Here is a 15,466-nt window from a genome sequence, read left to right as displayed (position 1 = left end):
GGAACCGAAACTTAACACTGATTTTTTTTCTTCACAGATGCTGCCAGACCTGTTGAGCTTTTCCAGCAACTTTGTTTTTATTCCTGATTTACAGCATCACAGTTCTTTACATTTTTATTTAGAAATTAAAATTATTGAAACATGAGAAGGTGCGACAAAGATTTCCAACAAACAGAATTTGGGCAGATATCAAGAGGAGATTAAAAAGAACCAAGGGAAAAGTAAATTTGAAAATGTAATGAAATTGGAAAGGGTAAAAATATTGCAAATGTACACGATATTCTATAAACTTGAATTTACTTGAATGCTAAAAGTGCTCAAAATATTGATTTTCTTTACCATAGTACCTGAGAATCGAAAGAGACTACTGCTTTGCCAATCCATTTGAATCAATAGATGGTATATTGGATGGTCTGGAATGGACATCTGACCTGTGCTGTCTGATACTTCTTCTGTCTTGCACTCCTGGCCTTGCTTTATTCTTAGACATTTGTCACAAAGTGAGGTTTGTTAACTGGAATTCATGAAAGTGAGGTTAAATTATCATTACTTAATGGACACAGATGGAGAAGGCCACTTTTAGACCTATACTTGAGAAATTCCTCCAAATGTATCATTGATTTTGACAGAAAATTAACAGGAAACCTTTTTACATTGCATCAATGGGGTTTCCATTAGCCTTCCACTGAGATTATGGAGGTCAATCTGGAAAACCACAGGAAGAAATTTTTTGAGTTAGTTCTTATAAATGATCAAACATGTACCACTATTTGAAACAGTGAACCTGCTGATGATGAATTAAGGACCAGGAGAAAAGTGTATGCATTTGTTTATGAAAAGGCAAAGGTCAAATGAATGCACAATGGATTAAAATTAATTTAGTAGAAACCTTCCATAAAAAAATCTCAGTCAGGGAAATACAATGCTTTTAGCAATTACTATGTGGAGCATTTAGTATTAGGATGTACAGAAAAAAAACAAGGATCCTTATTTTGGCTTCCAGATCAGATGTATTCAGATGGGAATGTTCCTGGCTATGTAAACCTAATGTTTGAAAATGGTCTATCTTGTAATAATTTGCAACCCTAGAAAAACTGAGGAGCTTACTGAATAAAGCAACAGGTTGGGCAGACGCCCTGACTCAGGGCTCCATTATTGTGTCCAAGGCTTAAAAGTGAAGAATTAAACATGGAATATCATTCTGGTCCCAGTCCTGAGCCATCCACACACTTCCCAAGCCCCATCTGTTTGTCCTCCAACTCAACCTTCCCATGCCAAGTTATGACCCCCACCCCCCGCTCCAACAACAAACATAGCAGTAATGTGACACAATAAAGGTCAAAGTGTTAATTTGTGAAGTGACATAGATCAGCACAGAATGTGAGGGACTCTCCATCATGGTGAAAATTAAGACCCAAGTGTAAGGTAATCATACAGGGAGAAATTCCTCCCATTTCCTGAATGATATGGGCAGTGGTGAATTAGTTGTGAAAATATGGAAAGATTGCAAAAATGAGATTGTCACCGTCAAGAAGAAGGAGCCTGATTTTTCATCCAAAGTTTGAATGGCAAGATGAACAATCTTGCTAGCGAGATTTATTTGTACCTATTAGCATGTCTTTATTACTTCTTCTTGGCTTACGTACATGCAACCTGCAATTCTCCTCCTCTGTGGAAAAGAGATGGTGACAATTCCTGACATGAAAGTTAGAGCAGGTATCTGGTGGCTCTATTTCACTACTCCCTCCTCTGTGCCCTCCCAATCTGGGCTAGCAGTCCTCAATATCGCATTTTAATGTTAGTGACTACCTGTACCCCTCTCCACAGAGGTTGGCTTCGAACATGCACCAGCTTCATCACATTTTCGTGGCACATCTCTGACTCACCTAGAATACACTTACATGCTTCAGTGCCACCCTTTAGAGTGTAGCATCACCTTGCATTGCAATGCTACCAGGCTATTTTGTGCACAGGGACGTGCACTGATCTCATGCATTGCTTTGAATTTCAGAGCCATTTGCTTACGTTTTTAGCACTTAGTCACTTTGCATCTAATGAGATGCTCATTGCACCCCGTTTCGTTTTGGCTTTTTGTGGTTACTGTCTCATTCAGACTTTCCAGCATTTCAGTGCACCTCATCCACTCCCTCCGCCACCAATGCTCAGGTAAGCGCTGAGGGCGCGGGCACTGTTGGAGGGTCAGTGCTGAGGGAGAGTTGTACTGTCGGAGGGTCAGCACTGAGGGAGCAGGCACTGTTGGAGGGTCAGCGCTGAGGGAGTGGCAGCAGTGTGCACCATCTACAAAATGTATTGCAGAAATTCACCAAAGATACTCCAAGCCACTCACCATCCTGACTTGGAAATATATCACCATTCCTTCAGTGTCAAAATCCTGGAATTATCTTCCTTACACCACTATAGGTCATTTTACATCACATGGACTGCAGTGATTCAAGAAAGCAGCTCACCCTTACCTTCTCAAAGTAACTAGAGAAGGGCCGTAAATGTTGGCCAGACAGCAACAGCCATGTCCCAAGAGGGAATGAGAAAAAGTACTTCTGCCTTGCCTATTCTGTTTTTGCAGATACGATGCCAAGCACCTTTGCCACGGTTATCAGCGGTGATCAGTCAAGACGGTGGACATCTTGCCGTTTGGCACCAAGCTGCATCAACGTTCGAGCTGCAGAATGTACCTGCAGCTTATGAAGCAAACTCAGGACATTGTTGGGAGGTGAAATCTTAAATAAAAGCATTGGTTGCAAAGCTCAGAAAAGTGATGAGGTGAGAGGCATAGCAAGAAACTGACACTTCCAGGTGCAATCTGCACTCCTTCTATCCTCAGCCAAATCACAAATGCACAGTGGAAATGACAGTATCTGCTTTCTGGCAAGGTGTGGGAAGGCTAACTGGTTTTCCCTGTCTGCGGATGTGGGTTTTACCTTTGGGCAGTATAAGGCCCTTGAAGAGGTAATTGCATTAACCAGGTCCTTACACTGTACATGTTAAAGATAGCTGTAATCAAACAATCCCGTATGTGAAATGCTTGCAGTGACCAACCATGTGGGTACAAATCCTGGTCTCAGCCAATTTGACCACATCAGTACAAATCGATCATCGTTATCTCTGTCACTTGTGGGCTGCAATTCACAAAGATAATCCAACATCTAAGGCTACACAAGGGCAGGGGGCTAATTTCCTCTGATCGAACTGTAGGTATTTGCCCTTGTATGCATTGCTTCCTGTCTTGAGTGATGCAGATGGGGTTTGGACTTGAGGGTACACATTTTCAGTAATTTGACTATATTTGCACCACATGGGTGTGCTGCACACAGGGTCAACTCTGTCAAAACTCCAGGCCCAGGTATCCCATGTTTGAGCCCTCTATGGCTGTAAGGAGGATTATGCTAAACTGGCATTTGTGTGCACTGTGAATGCTGAGTGTTCACATTACTAAGGAGCTGTTCTGTCTCTGATGTTCCCCACAAGGGTTTGTTAGATCCAGCCACAGCATTGATTATTGTCACAGTCCACAATAGAACAAAGACACAAAGAATTTGAGAAACAGATATGCCAGCAAGCCCAGCACCAGCAGCTACCTCCAGTAGCTGCAGAATAGCTTCTACAGCTGAAGGTCCCTTAGGATGCAGAGGGGGTACAGCAGGCTCAGAATCTATTGTCCCCAATACCATTTCCATTTACGTGAATGAAGTACATTATTTCCTCAGATGGAGGATGCCCCGGGACACTATCACGGAACTGTGTCATCTACTGGAGCAGGACCTGTGACCTGAAGGGGTGAGTTGTCATCCTATACAATGACTATCAAGGTTACAGAAGTACTAATTTTTTTACGCAGTTGGTTGCTTCCAAGGATCCACTGGAGACTTTTGTGTGAACTCTCAATCCTGAACTTGTAAATGAATTAAGCCTGTGAGCAAAGCCTGACTGAGGCCAAGCCCAGATACAATGTTATCCATTCCTCAACTAGGACCAGTCATGAAGCAAATGATCGGCCTCCTGGCAATGAGGCCCCTGATTCTTGGATTGGCCTGGGGAATTGCTTTGCAGGATACCACAGACAGAATGTGCTGCTTGATCCTTGTTATTCCAGATGTACTTGGTGCAGGTAAAGACATATGATAGACTTTGAAGAGTGGCAAAAGTCTTCCAAGATGGAAGATAAGTACATTGAGTGGAAGGAACATTATGCTCACCATGATAGTGGTGCAAAATCTGGCAGAACCTCAGGACTTAATTGACACCTAGTTCCAATAGGTCTAAGTTTGGAGTGATCATTCAATAACTGTGAAAATATGTTTTCTCATTTTCTTGCTTTGCTTTTCCTATTGCCTAATAAAAGTGACCACTTCCAACTTTTTGAAGGCTTCCCAATATATGGGCAGCGTGGTGGGTCAGTGGTTATCACTGCTACCTCACAGTGTCAGGGACCCTAGGTTCAATTCCACCCTGAGGCAACTGTCTGTGTGGAATTTGTACATTCTCTCTGTATCCTCATGTCTTTCCTCCGGGTGCTCCAGTTTCTTCCAAGAGCCTAAAGATGTGTAGGTTAGATGGATTAGCCATGGGAAATTGTATGTAATGTTCAGTGATGTGCAGACTAGGTGGATTAGCCATGGGAAATATGGGGAGAGAATAGAGGACTAGGTTTGGGTCTTCAGAGGGCTGATGCAGACTCGACGGCCTGAATAACCTCTTTCTGCACTGTAGAAATTTCACAACTCCAAGTGGTTCTCTCACATTGAGATGACCCGCTAAGGCTCATGTAGCAAAAGCCCTCAATGAAATCTCTTGAAGTAGACAGTTGGCTGAGTTTTGGTGAAATTCAACCCACAGTCACTGAAATGGATGACTAGACCAGTTAGATTGCAATATGGTAAAACATACAGAGATAGCTAAAGGAAAGAGGAGGGGGCCTGGGAGTGGCAGGGGTTTAGATCTACCTAAGGAAATTGCCAGAGTTTGTTACAACTTGATAAATTCTTATTTTTTAACAGTCTCAGTAACACCTGACAGATCAGGATGGGTTAAGATGTTAAACAGAATGACTGACTGAAAATGTTTACCAACTTTGTTACAGTGAAGAGTGTTTAGGGAATTTTAGGAAATGTTAACAGGCAAAAGTGCTGGGAAGAGTTGACGATGAAACATTTCTGCTTTAAAAGCAGCTTGCTAAAACTTCCAAGACCAGAAATTGAAAAAAAAATGAATTAACATCTCTCCCAAAGAAATAAAGAGAAAACTATGATCCTAGCTTGGTGAACGCCTATATTGTACAATTACTGGCATAAAGCTCGATACATATGACTGCTTTGAAGATGTTGCATGTGTTTATAAAGTTAGTAATGGCAATCCCCTGTGATATATTTAAATGGTGTTTCAGAAAATATTTCATAATTTTCCCTATGAAATGTACCTAACTTAATTTTTAAAATTCCAAGGGTCTCCAGCAATAGAATGGAAGGTAGTTTAAAAAAAAACAAGATTCTGAGAGTACTTATAAAAAGAAATACCAATTCTCAGGCAGATTTTGCATACAATCCTGTAATAGCCTGGACTAGTTGCCATGTTTTACGTAACTTAAATGAATGACTTAGATCACTAACCACATACTTGAATGATTCCTGGTACTACAACAGTTAGAAGAGCACCTGAGACATGAAATAAAGCTAAAGATTTACATAATATTTAAGGTTGTTTGATAATGATAGATGAATAGCAAACAGATTGTATACCAATATAGGCATAAATTATCTCATTACAGTGAAACATGCATCTCATTTTGTACCCTAAGCTTTGCACCATCCACATTTCAGACCTCTGTGCAACAGGCCTGCTAAATATTAAAAGTAAACATTAACTATATAGACCAAAATCAATAAATCAAGGATCTGGGACTTTTCTCTTGCTTGGCTCATGGGCCACCTTCTAACAGAAATAGGTTATTGGGAAGAGGAGGGAATTTGCTGTTGCAAATCTGAGTTGAGGTTGCAATGGACTCTTGAAGGCATATTTTTTCAGCAGTTTTAATCAGAACTTTCATCAGGAAGTTTCACCAGGTGCCTCATAAAATAGTTTCTTTGCTTCCTAAAGACTTCAAGATGTATTACAGCTCATGCTCTGCTGGCTTTAAGAGAACAACCAAGACAAAAGTAACCTTCCCATTGTAATATTGGCTCATCACATCATAAGGGGAATGGCAGGTTTTCATTTCAATTGCACCATGACTCAATGAATATCCAAGTATCTTCTACCTGTGTTTGGAGTTATGGCGCAGATGCTTTCCGTAACTCCTAATTTCTGATGTTACAGCATTCCCAAGACCTTCATTTACACTTGCTGCTGCTGTTACCTGGAAGATGCATACTCTAGCTATCGCTTTTAATTTTGATGAAGAAGAAGCTGCCACACAACAACCCTAGATATAACGAGTTTTAGAGACTTTGAAGACCAAGGGGCTATTGATCTCAGGTGAAGCAAGCAACAATGGAAGTTGGCAAATGCTAAATTTGGGGAATGTGCATAGTTTTTATCGGTAAGTGAGTAGCAGTGTCTGATGGATCTTTTCATGGTACACTTCAAAACAAGCTTGAATCTGCCCTACCAATGATACTGATTTGCATTACATATGGAATACAGCTGGTTAGCTATGTTTAGACCTTTAACACTCTTGAAGTTCCTTGCAGATATTGTTCAATTTGCAGCTATTTTACATATTAATATTTGTCAACATGGGTACTGTACTACGAAGAAGGTGAATATATTGGGCAGAGAGATAAAGATGTTTACAGGAATGATTCCAGGATGGGTAACATCGATTACAGAAATAGATTGGAGAAAGTGGGACTGTTTCCCTTAGGGAGGAGAAGTTGAAGAGGAGATGTGATACTAATTTTCAAAATTAGAAGCGGCCTAGATGGAGGTGATAGGGAGCAACTTGGAAACAGATTGACAACAAAAGTTCACAGATTTAAAGTAATTTTAAAAAGAAGTAATTATGACCTGAGAATAAAAAAAAAACTTTTTCACATAGTGAGTATTGAGATTCTGGAATGCACAGCCTGGAAGAAATGAAGGCAAATTCAATCATGGCACATACATAGAAAGAATATGCAGTGTTGCAGGGAAAAGGTAGGAAAATGCCACTGAGCCATAATATTTATTCAAAGAGTTGGTGCAGACACAGTTGTCGAAATGATCTCTTGCTGCACCACAATAAATCTGTAATATTTCAAAACTCATGGAAAAAATGAGCCACATATCAAGTCACACAGAAGGTATACAGATAATACTTGGAACGGAGATTGAAGGATACAATGATTGGTTTACCACAAACAAATCTGGAACAGTATTACTAGGTATTTGAAAATTCTTAATGTTTTCAGGGCTTTTTCATTGAGCGCAATTTACACACAGCACTTTCCTCTCTAATCTTTTTGATTTAGTGGCTTCCCAAGTGTTATTGTGACTCTCAGAATAGCAACTGAGAGTCATTAATGTCATGGCGGTTACAAGTTGTTTCCAAGATGGAAGAGTATTCGCATTTGCTTTGAGCTGATGAAGATTGACCTATCTCTAAAACATTATTAAATATCAGATGCTGTGAAATTGGACCCCTAGCAGCACTAAGTGTCAGAGCTATGGAAGTCCTGTACTGAGAAAATCTTTGGTGGAATGTTTCTGATCGTCTTTGGTGTGGCTGCATGGCACACCCTGTTGTCACAGAGTGGGTAGGTAATTGACATTAAGTAGCCTTTAACACAAACAACTATTTTGGATCATATGGTCATTTGACAGGTTTCCTTATTTGATGCCAGTTGAACATTTAGTCAAAACAACACAACTTAACACCTGAGATAACAATGTGTAGAGCTGGATGAACACAACAGGCCAGGCAGCATCAGAGGAGCAGGAAAGCTAATGTTTTGGGTCTGGACCCTTCTTCAGAAATGGGGGAGGGGACGGGGATTCTGAAATAAATAGGGAGAGAGGGGACGGTGGATAGAAAATGGATAAAGGAGGGGATAGAGTGAGAGGAGACAGACGGGTCAAAGAGGTGGGGTTGGAGCCAGTAAAGGTGAGTGTGGGTGGGGAGTTAGGGAGGGGATAGGTCAGTCCAGAGAGGTCGGACAGGTCAAGGGGGCGGGATGAGTCTAGTACGTAGGAGATGGGGGTGGGGCTTGAGGTGGGAGGAAGGCCAGGTTAGGGAGGTGAGGACAAACTGGACTGGTTTTGGGAATTGGTTGGGGGAGGGAGATTTTGAAGCTTGTGAAGTTCACATTGGCTGCAGGAATAGCACCTCATATTTCACTTGGGAACCCTGCAGCCCAATGGTATCAATGTGGGCTTTACTTGGTGACACAGGTGCAAGTTGGGGGTGTAGTTTAAAAGATATGTACGAGACAAATTTTTCACACAAGGGGTGGTGAGTACATGGAATGTGATGCCAGAGAAAATAGTGGAAGCAGACACAATAGCTACATTCAAGAAGCACCTGGATGGATGGTTGAATAGGAAGGGAATGTAGGGATACAGTGACGACAGTTTTTGTATGGAAGGGCAAAATGTGTCAGCGCAGGCTTGGAGGGCCCAAGGGCCTGTTCCTGTACTTTATTGTTCTTTAACTGATCAAAGGTATTAGAAATATGATATCACCATTACCGCAGGAGGTTTACAAACATTTTGGATTTCCAAGGGAATGGTGCCGATCTTGGCACAAAATGTCAAGGGAGTTGTTTTGTCTGTCAAGAGAAAATCTGCTTCAGAAACAAGATCTATAATTGTAGGTCGTCTTGCATAGCAGTATAACTTGAAAGTGAACACAGGTAGCAAAAATGAGAACCAGTTCCCATAGGGAGGAGCCAGATATGACAGGGCAGAGGTATCTAGGACTCCTTTGCTCCAAACAGATTGTCATGAGCTGATACTTGGACTTTGGCCCTCTGAAATACCATTAGACCATCATAAATGCTTCATAATTCCTCACGTCAATTTATCTGCTACATATCATTACAGCATTTTCTTGGCCAAAGGTCTAAAGCAAAAGTCATCAACAAAAACATCTTCCCATAACATCTTTATGAAACAATGTTTTGAATATTGCATGCCAAGTCAGGTCAGAGCACTGAACAGACAAAGGCATTTGCAATGAGAATGTGTATGGGCTGGTCTGGAGGTTCATTTCTAATGGCTACACCATTGCTGGTAGAAAGCTTCTGACTTTCACTGGGGAAGACTATGAATGGTCATTCAGGATGTCCTTGATTAGGCTCAGTTTGGGCTTGGGATTGGACCACCTAGGCATGGCCGTCAGCAGATTTAATACGCTGTAACCTTGCTAGTGGAGTGTATCTCTGAATGTTGTCACCCTGAGAGCGGACAGTAGGGAATCACTGGTACCTATCTGAGGCAGCACTTCAACATTTCTCATGATCCTTTGAAGCATGTGTTGCTAGAGTGCTGTGAGAGTGTGCTATGCCCCTTGAACATTGAGATCCACAGCTGCAATGTTAACACTTTAAGCCTGCATAGCATCAAGCATGAATATCATGTCATCAGCCCAAACTTCCATTCCAGTCTGAAGATGCTGATTACCTTTCTCCATGTACTGGATATCACCCACCAGACACACTATCCAAGCTGGATCTGCAAATACTTACAAGGAATTAGCTGGCCCTTTTGCACAGAAAAGCACGGGTTCCAAGCTGTGAGAAAAATCCTGTGTCAAGTTGGATATGACCTCAGGCTGGCTTTCTGGTCTGCAAACTGCTAAGCATCTTAATGTGCACAAGAATTATTGTCCCATTGTAAATTGGCCCTTCAAAGTCCTCATCTGAGACTCTTGCAGTCAAATTCATCTGCAACCTTGTTCTCCAATTAGCTAACATACAAATTACCTTTCACCCCAGTCTCACTGCAGCCCATTGATGCTAGGTGATTCACCATGTACTGATCCAGACTGTATACAAACCTGCAAGGCATTGTCCATGCCAGAGTCAGAACTGGTGGTAGACAATGTTTGATCTTCACCAGGCATCAAGTGTAACCCTTGCCCTTCCCTATGAGTCTGCTGTGGCCAAGTAAGCAGAATGTCTGGGGATCTGAAAGCTGTAATGTTAACCTTTCTGATTCAGTTCTGCCTCTTCCTTTTCTGGCTACATTGTCAGGGGGTCCAGGAGGCTGATTGCTTTGGAAGGCCTCCCCTTGAACCTGAAGGGAGGACACGTGCAGCTTCCTCATGCAGAGTTAGGCATTCTCTTCTCTACTCATTGCTGGGAAAATCTTTGAAGCTGTGATAAGGGGTCCTCGTGGCTATTGATTTTTCCTGGAGCTGGGCAAGTGGAGGGGCAAGGAGAGAAAGCTCAATCTTGTGCCTTCCCACCTTGACTGAATTGAGAGTGACAGCACACCATTCCCAGCTTCCTTCACAAGTCCATCTTCACCCCTCCCACCGCATTTCCAGGATTTGGTAGGACGATGGTAGAGGAATTAAATTTTGCCCCATCAGCCTCTCGCTTCTGCAGTGAAGCTTTCCTTTAAAAGGTGCAGGTCAACTGAAACATGTGATTAAAAGCAAAATGCTGCAAATGCTAGAGAGCTGAAATAAAAGCAGAAAGTACTTGGAGAACTCAGCCACTCTGGTAGTATCTGTGGACAGAGAAATAGAGTTAATGCTTTAAATTTTATGAAATTATATCAAATTCAAACTGTTAACTCAATCATACCATAGATGCTGCCAGACCTGCTGAGCTTCTCTGCGCTTTGTTATTAATATAATGGAAACATGCTGTAATATTGTATGCTACCAAGACCTGTTATGGACCAGAGTGAACCCCCTCAAAATATATTCAGAAGATAGTCTAGATCCTGGCTTTTTATTATCTTAGAGGTAGGTGTAAGGTGTTGTGTTCTGATGCAATTTGATTGGCCAAACTACTGAATTTGAAGCAAAACACACTTTATTCATATGCTAGTTAAAATACAGCAAAAAAAAGATGAAAATGAAATGTTTTAACTCCATTAGAAAACTGACAGAATAACAGATTATTTTACTACTAAGTAGTAACTGTCCCAATATGGTTAACATCCCATAAACACACCCTTGGCAAAAGGCACATTCAGAAAAAATAGAGTGTCTCATTGACAATTCTCCAGACCAGGAGGAAAAACATCAAGGGAAAACTATGAGTGAGAGTGTAAAAGGGAGAGATGTACTGCAGCTTCCAAACCTTGCTGAGACCCCAGCAACAACGGCTACTGAAAAACTAAAAAAAAGAGTCCCGGTTCTCTGGGCCACACCCATTCAGGCTGCTTCTATTGCTCCTTTGTTAAAAAAAGTCCTCACAAACAGTTTACCCTAGTGGCTCTATATAGACGGCTTGACACCTCTGTCATAAAACCTCTCCTCAAAAAAAGCCAGGATGAAATACATCTCTTGAAGCCATAGTTTTGTCACAGACAGTTTTCTGTATGCAACAATTCCACACTGTTTTCCACACTGGATTGCACTTTGTAATTATTTAGATGGAGAGGCAGCATGGGTTGCTTGCCTCAGCGGGACTGTGTGTGGAATAGTCACTATTGTGATCCTCCAATACCTGAAAATGGTTCTTGACCATTTTTTCCTGCAGTGTTACGACTGTTGTTCAATTTTTCTGGACGCATTTTCCCTACACAACAAAAGACATATCTCTGTCAAGCACTTCCCCAATTTAAGCTGTTGTTAACTCTTTGTGTCAACAGCATAATCAGGGAAATTTGATATCCTTCTTTCAACCTTCTCAATTAACTGCAATAAAGACTTCTTTTAACACGGGAATATACCTCTATACAAATAAAATGTGGCTATCTAATTTTGACTGTAGTAGTGAGGAGTCAATTACAAGGCTTTTTTTGAGTGAACAAGAAGAAATTAAGCCCAAGAAAAAGAAGAGATGCACGTGCAAACACACAAAGTGTAAAAAATGGATAGTGGATTCAATGTAAAAGGAAGAAAAAACTACACTTAGTTTGGAGTATTTTGAATGTGTACATTTTTAACCTGATAGCACAAATGTTCGCTTGTTTTATATCATTAGTAGTAGAAAATGTCACAGATGTGAAGAACCCAATTTCTCTCCCAACAGATACTGCCATAACTGTTGAGTTTCTCCAGCATTTTCTGCCTTTGTTACAGATATCCTTTGGTTCACAGTATTCTTATGTTTCTCGTAAATCCATATTGTCAGCAGGCACGTAGTCTTCTTGAGAGACAGGGAGAGAGTTTCTACGTTTTTCAGTACTGCATCCTTAGTGCCTTCTCTCTCACTCTTTGCCTCTGCCAAAAGCAGCTACCTGAAATATTAGCTTATTTGCGTATTTTCATGCCTAAGTTCGTTGTCATCAAGTTTGTTAGGTGATGTTTTCATCTCTAATGCGCAGACATTTTCTTGAGGTATAAATAAAAAAATGGGCGATCAGGTCCATTCTCGCCTCCTGGGTAGGGAGGGAGGTGAAGAAATGCTGATTAATTTCAGTGCCTTTGAGCAAAAGGTCACTTTCCATTTGGCTATGTATTGTCTACTCCATGTTGAAACCTGTACACTTTTGGTCAGCTGACGCCTGTATGTAGCCATTTTAAGTTAGTATTTATAGCTTTGATAACCATTTCAGCCTGCGAGAGTCTCAGGTATTAAGGTGGATGGTGGAGTTCAAAAATCATTGGGGAAATCAATGATGAATTGTAGGCTCCCCAGTTTCCCCGGTAATTTGAGAAAACAGCAGGGCTTGAACACATTCCTGCTTTCAAGGAAAAGATCCCTGTGTATAACCTATGTCATATCTAGCAAGTCTGTTTTTGTTGAGTATGGCCTACATTCTGCCAATAATAAACAAACAAAGGAATGTGCTATGATCAGATAATTGCTTGGGTATTTGGCCCATGGCTTCTATAGCCTGTTCAACTTTTAAGATATGTTTTCTTTCCAGGACGATATAAGGTAGACCAGGCATTTTTCAGGCCAGAAACTGATGATCTTTGATTTGTTGTCAAGTTTGCATGATATGTAGTGAACAATGATCTGGTCAGGATATCCATTATCCCAAAGAAGATACTTGATGGACTCTACTTCTGTTTCACGCATGCAAGGTGAGCCACCAGCCAGGATCCTGTTATGGTTGGCTTGTAGAATGTAGTAGCAAAGACCCCATCAGAGAATTTCACAACTTGCACATCAAGGAATGGAAGCAGACAGCCGTAACTCAGAAGTGAATTTGAGTACAGGATAGAGCACATTAACGTGGTGCAGAAGAGGTGCATAAAATGAAGATAATATGATTACAATTACATCAGAGATAATGGGAACTGCAGATACTGGAGAATCCAAGATAACAAAGTGTGGAGCTGGATGAACACAGCAGGTCAAGCAGCATCTTAGGGGCACAAAAGCTGATGTTTTGGGCCTAGACCCTTCTTCAGAATTAGGCGATGGGGAGAGAGTTCTGAAATAAATAGGGAGAGAGGGGGAGGCGGATTGAAGATAGATAGAGGAGAAGATAGGTGGAGAGGAGACAGGCAGGAGGGACCACACTCTCCATGACTCCCTTGTGCGCTCCACACTCCCCTCCAACCCCGCCACACCCGGCACTTTCCCCTGCAACCGCAGGAATTGCTACACCTGCCCCCACACCTCCTCCCTCATCCCCATCCCAGGCCCCAAGAAGACTTTCCACGTCAAGCAGATGTTCACCTGCACATTCGCCAATGTGGTATACTGTGCGCTGTACCCCTTGTGGCCTCCTCTACATTGGGGAAACCAAGTGGAGTCTTGGGGACTGCTTTGCAGAACACCTAAACTCGGTTCGCAATAAACAACTGCACCTCCCAGTCGCGAACCATTTCAACTCCCCCTCCCATTCCTTAGACGACATGTCCATCTTGGGCTTCCTGCAGTGTCACAATAATTCCACCCAAAGTTTGCAGGAACAGCAACTCATATTCCGCTTGGGAACCTTGCAGCCCAATGGTATCAATGTGGATTTCACAAGCTTCAAAATCTCCCCTCCCACCACTGCATCCCAAAACCAGCCCAGCTTGTCCCCGCCTCCCTAACCTGTTCTTCTTCTCACCTATCCCCTCCTCCCACCTGAAGCCGCACCCCCATTTCCTTCCTACTAACCTCATCCCCCCACCCTCCATTGACCTGTCCACCCTCCCCGGACTGACCTATCCCCTCACTACCTCCCCACCTACACTACTGGCTCCATCCCCACCTCTTTAACTTATCTGTCTCCTCTCCACCTCTCTTCTCCTCTATCCATCTCCAATCCGCCTCCCTCTCTCTTCCTCTTTATTTCAGAACCCTCTCCCCCCTCCCCCATTTCTGATGAAGTGTCTCAGCCCAAAACGTCAGCTTTGGTGGCCCTAAGATGCTGCTTGACCTGCTGTGTTCATCCAGCTCTGCACTTTGTTATCTCTAATATGATAACTAATGCAAGTTAATGCCTGCAAAACGGAATTGTATTGGACAATTGAATTGAATTACATTGAATAATTTCCTCAGTGTTCACCAGTGAGAATAACAGTGTGAATATACTGTAGAATTAAAATGTGGTGATATAGATGGAAAAGTAAGTTAAAATAGAGAAAATCAAAGGCTAAGGATAAAAGAAAGCCTTTCAAACTGAAAATGAACTGTGCTCCGTGGACCCTGCAATGAGTTAGTTAGTTATTTACTTTATTCGTAAATGAACAAGAATTGAGAACGAGGGAAACCACTTGGGAAATTCTAATGTCGTGAAATTTGAAAGTGTGAGAAAATAGCATGAGTAGTGAAGGATTGCATTAAGCTGGAAAGTTGGGCTGATAGTTGATAGAAGAATTTTACTGTTGAGAGATGCAAAAGAATACATTTTGAAATTAAGAATCATGGAAGAAAAAGCATTTTATATTCAAAGATTTGAATTGGGGATGTGAGCCATTAAAAATGCGTTAGAAAGTATATCAACGAATAAAACATAAACAGAACATTTGGCTTGTATTTTAAAAAGACATGGGCATTAAACTTCAAATCTTTTGCACTGCTGTCCATCAGTTGACTCCAGCAGTGATCCTATAATAAATGATGATGTAATTATTTAAATATCGTATCATGGGCCAATTGCACAAGACTTTTCAGTGATGGTTAAGATACAGTTGGAAGTCTTGTTGTGAGGAAGTGTGCATCTCCTCCACAGATGCTGCCAGTCTTGCTGAGTCTTTCCAGCAACTTTGTTTTTGTGTATTATCATTTAAGTGATTTATTCTGTAAATAAAGTATAACAATGATGTGCATACTCCCAGCATTACATTTCTAATACTTATTGTGTGCTTTTATATTGATTATGTATACCTCATATTCAACTGGAAGATTTGATCAACTGGCAAACGCCTGGCTTCATTGATGCTTGTTAAAAATAGTTTGCCAAACTC

The 15,466-nt window shown here is 41.5% G+C and overlaps 1 protein-coding gene across 4 annotated transcripts in view; it reads left to right on the top strand.

Moving 5' to 3' along the window:
* LOC125461679 (BTB/POZ domain-containing protein KCTD8-like) overlaps window positions 1–15,466 on the top strand; it is a 354,309-nt gene that overhangs the window by 74,473 nt on the left and 264,370 nt on the right. Inside the window, exon 2 of one of the 4 annotated variants that reach the window (XM_059647461.1) lies at window positions 3,726–3,795. The exons of the other annotated variants lie outside the window; for them this stretch is intronic. Within the exon in view, the coding sequence (XP_059503444.1) occupies window positions 3,726–3,795 (70 nt within the window). The remainder of the gene's footprint in view (window positions 1–3,725; window positions 3,796–15,466) is intronic. 4 annotated transcript variants of the gene reach the window in all.

Source organism: Stegostoma tigrinum, chromosome 1, assembly GCF_030684315.1.
Source record: "Stegostoma tigrinum isolate sSteTig4 chromosome 1, sSteTig4.hap1, whole genome shotgun sequence".
Classification (NCBI taxonomy): Eukaryota; Metazoa; Chordata; class Chondrichthyes; order Orectolobiformes; family Stegostomatidae; genus Stegostoma; species Stegostoma tigrinum.
This window is presented reverse-complemented; position numbering and strand designations above follow the sequence as displayed.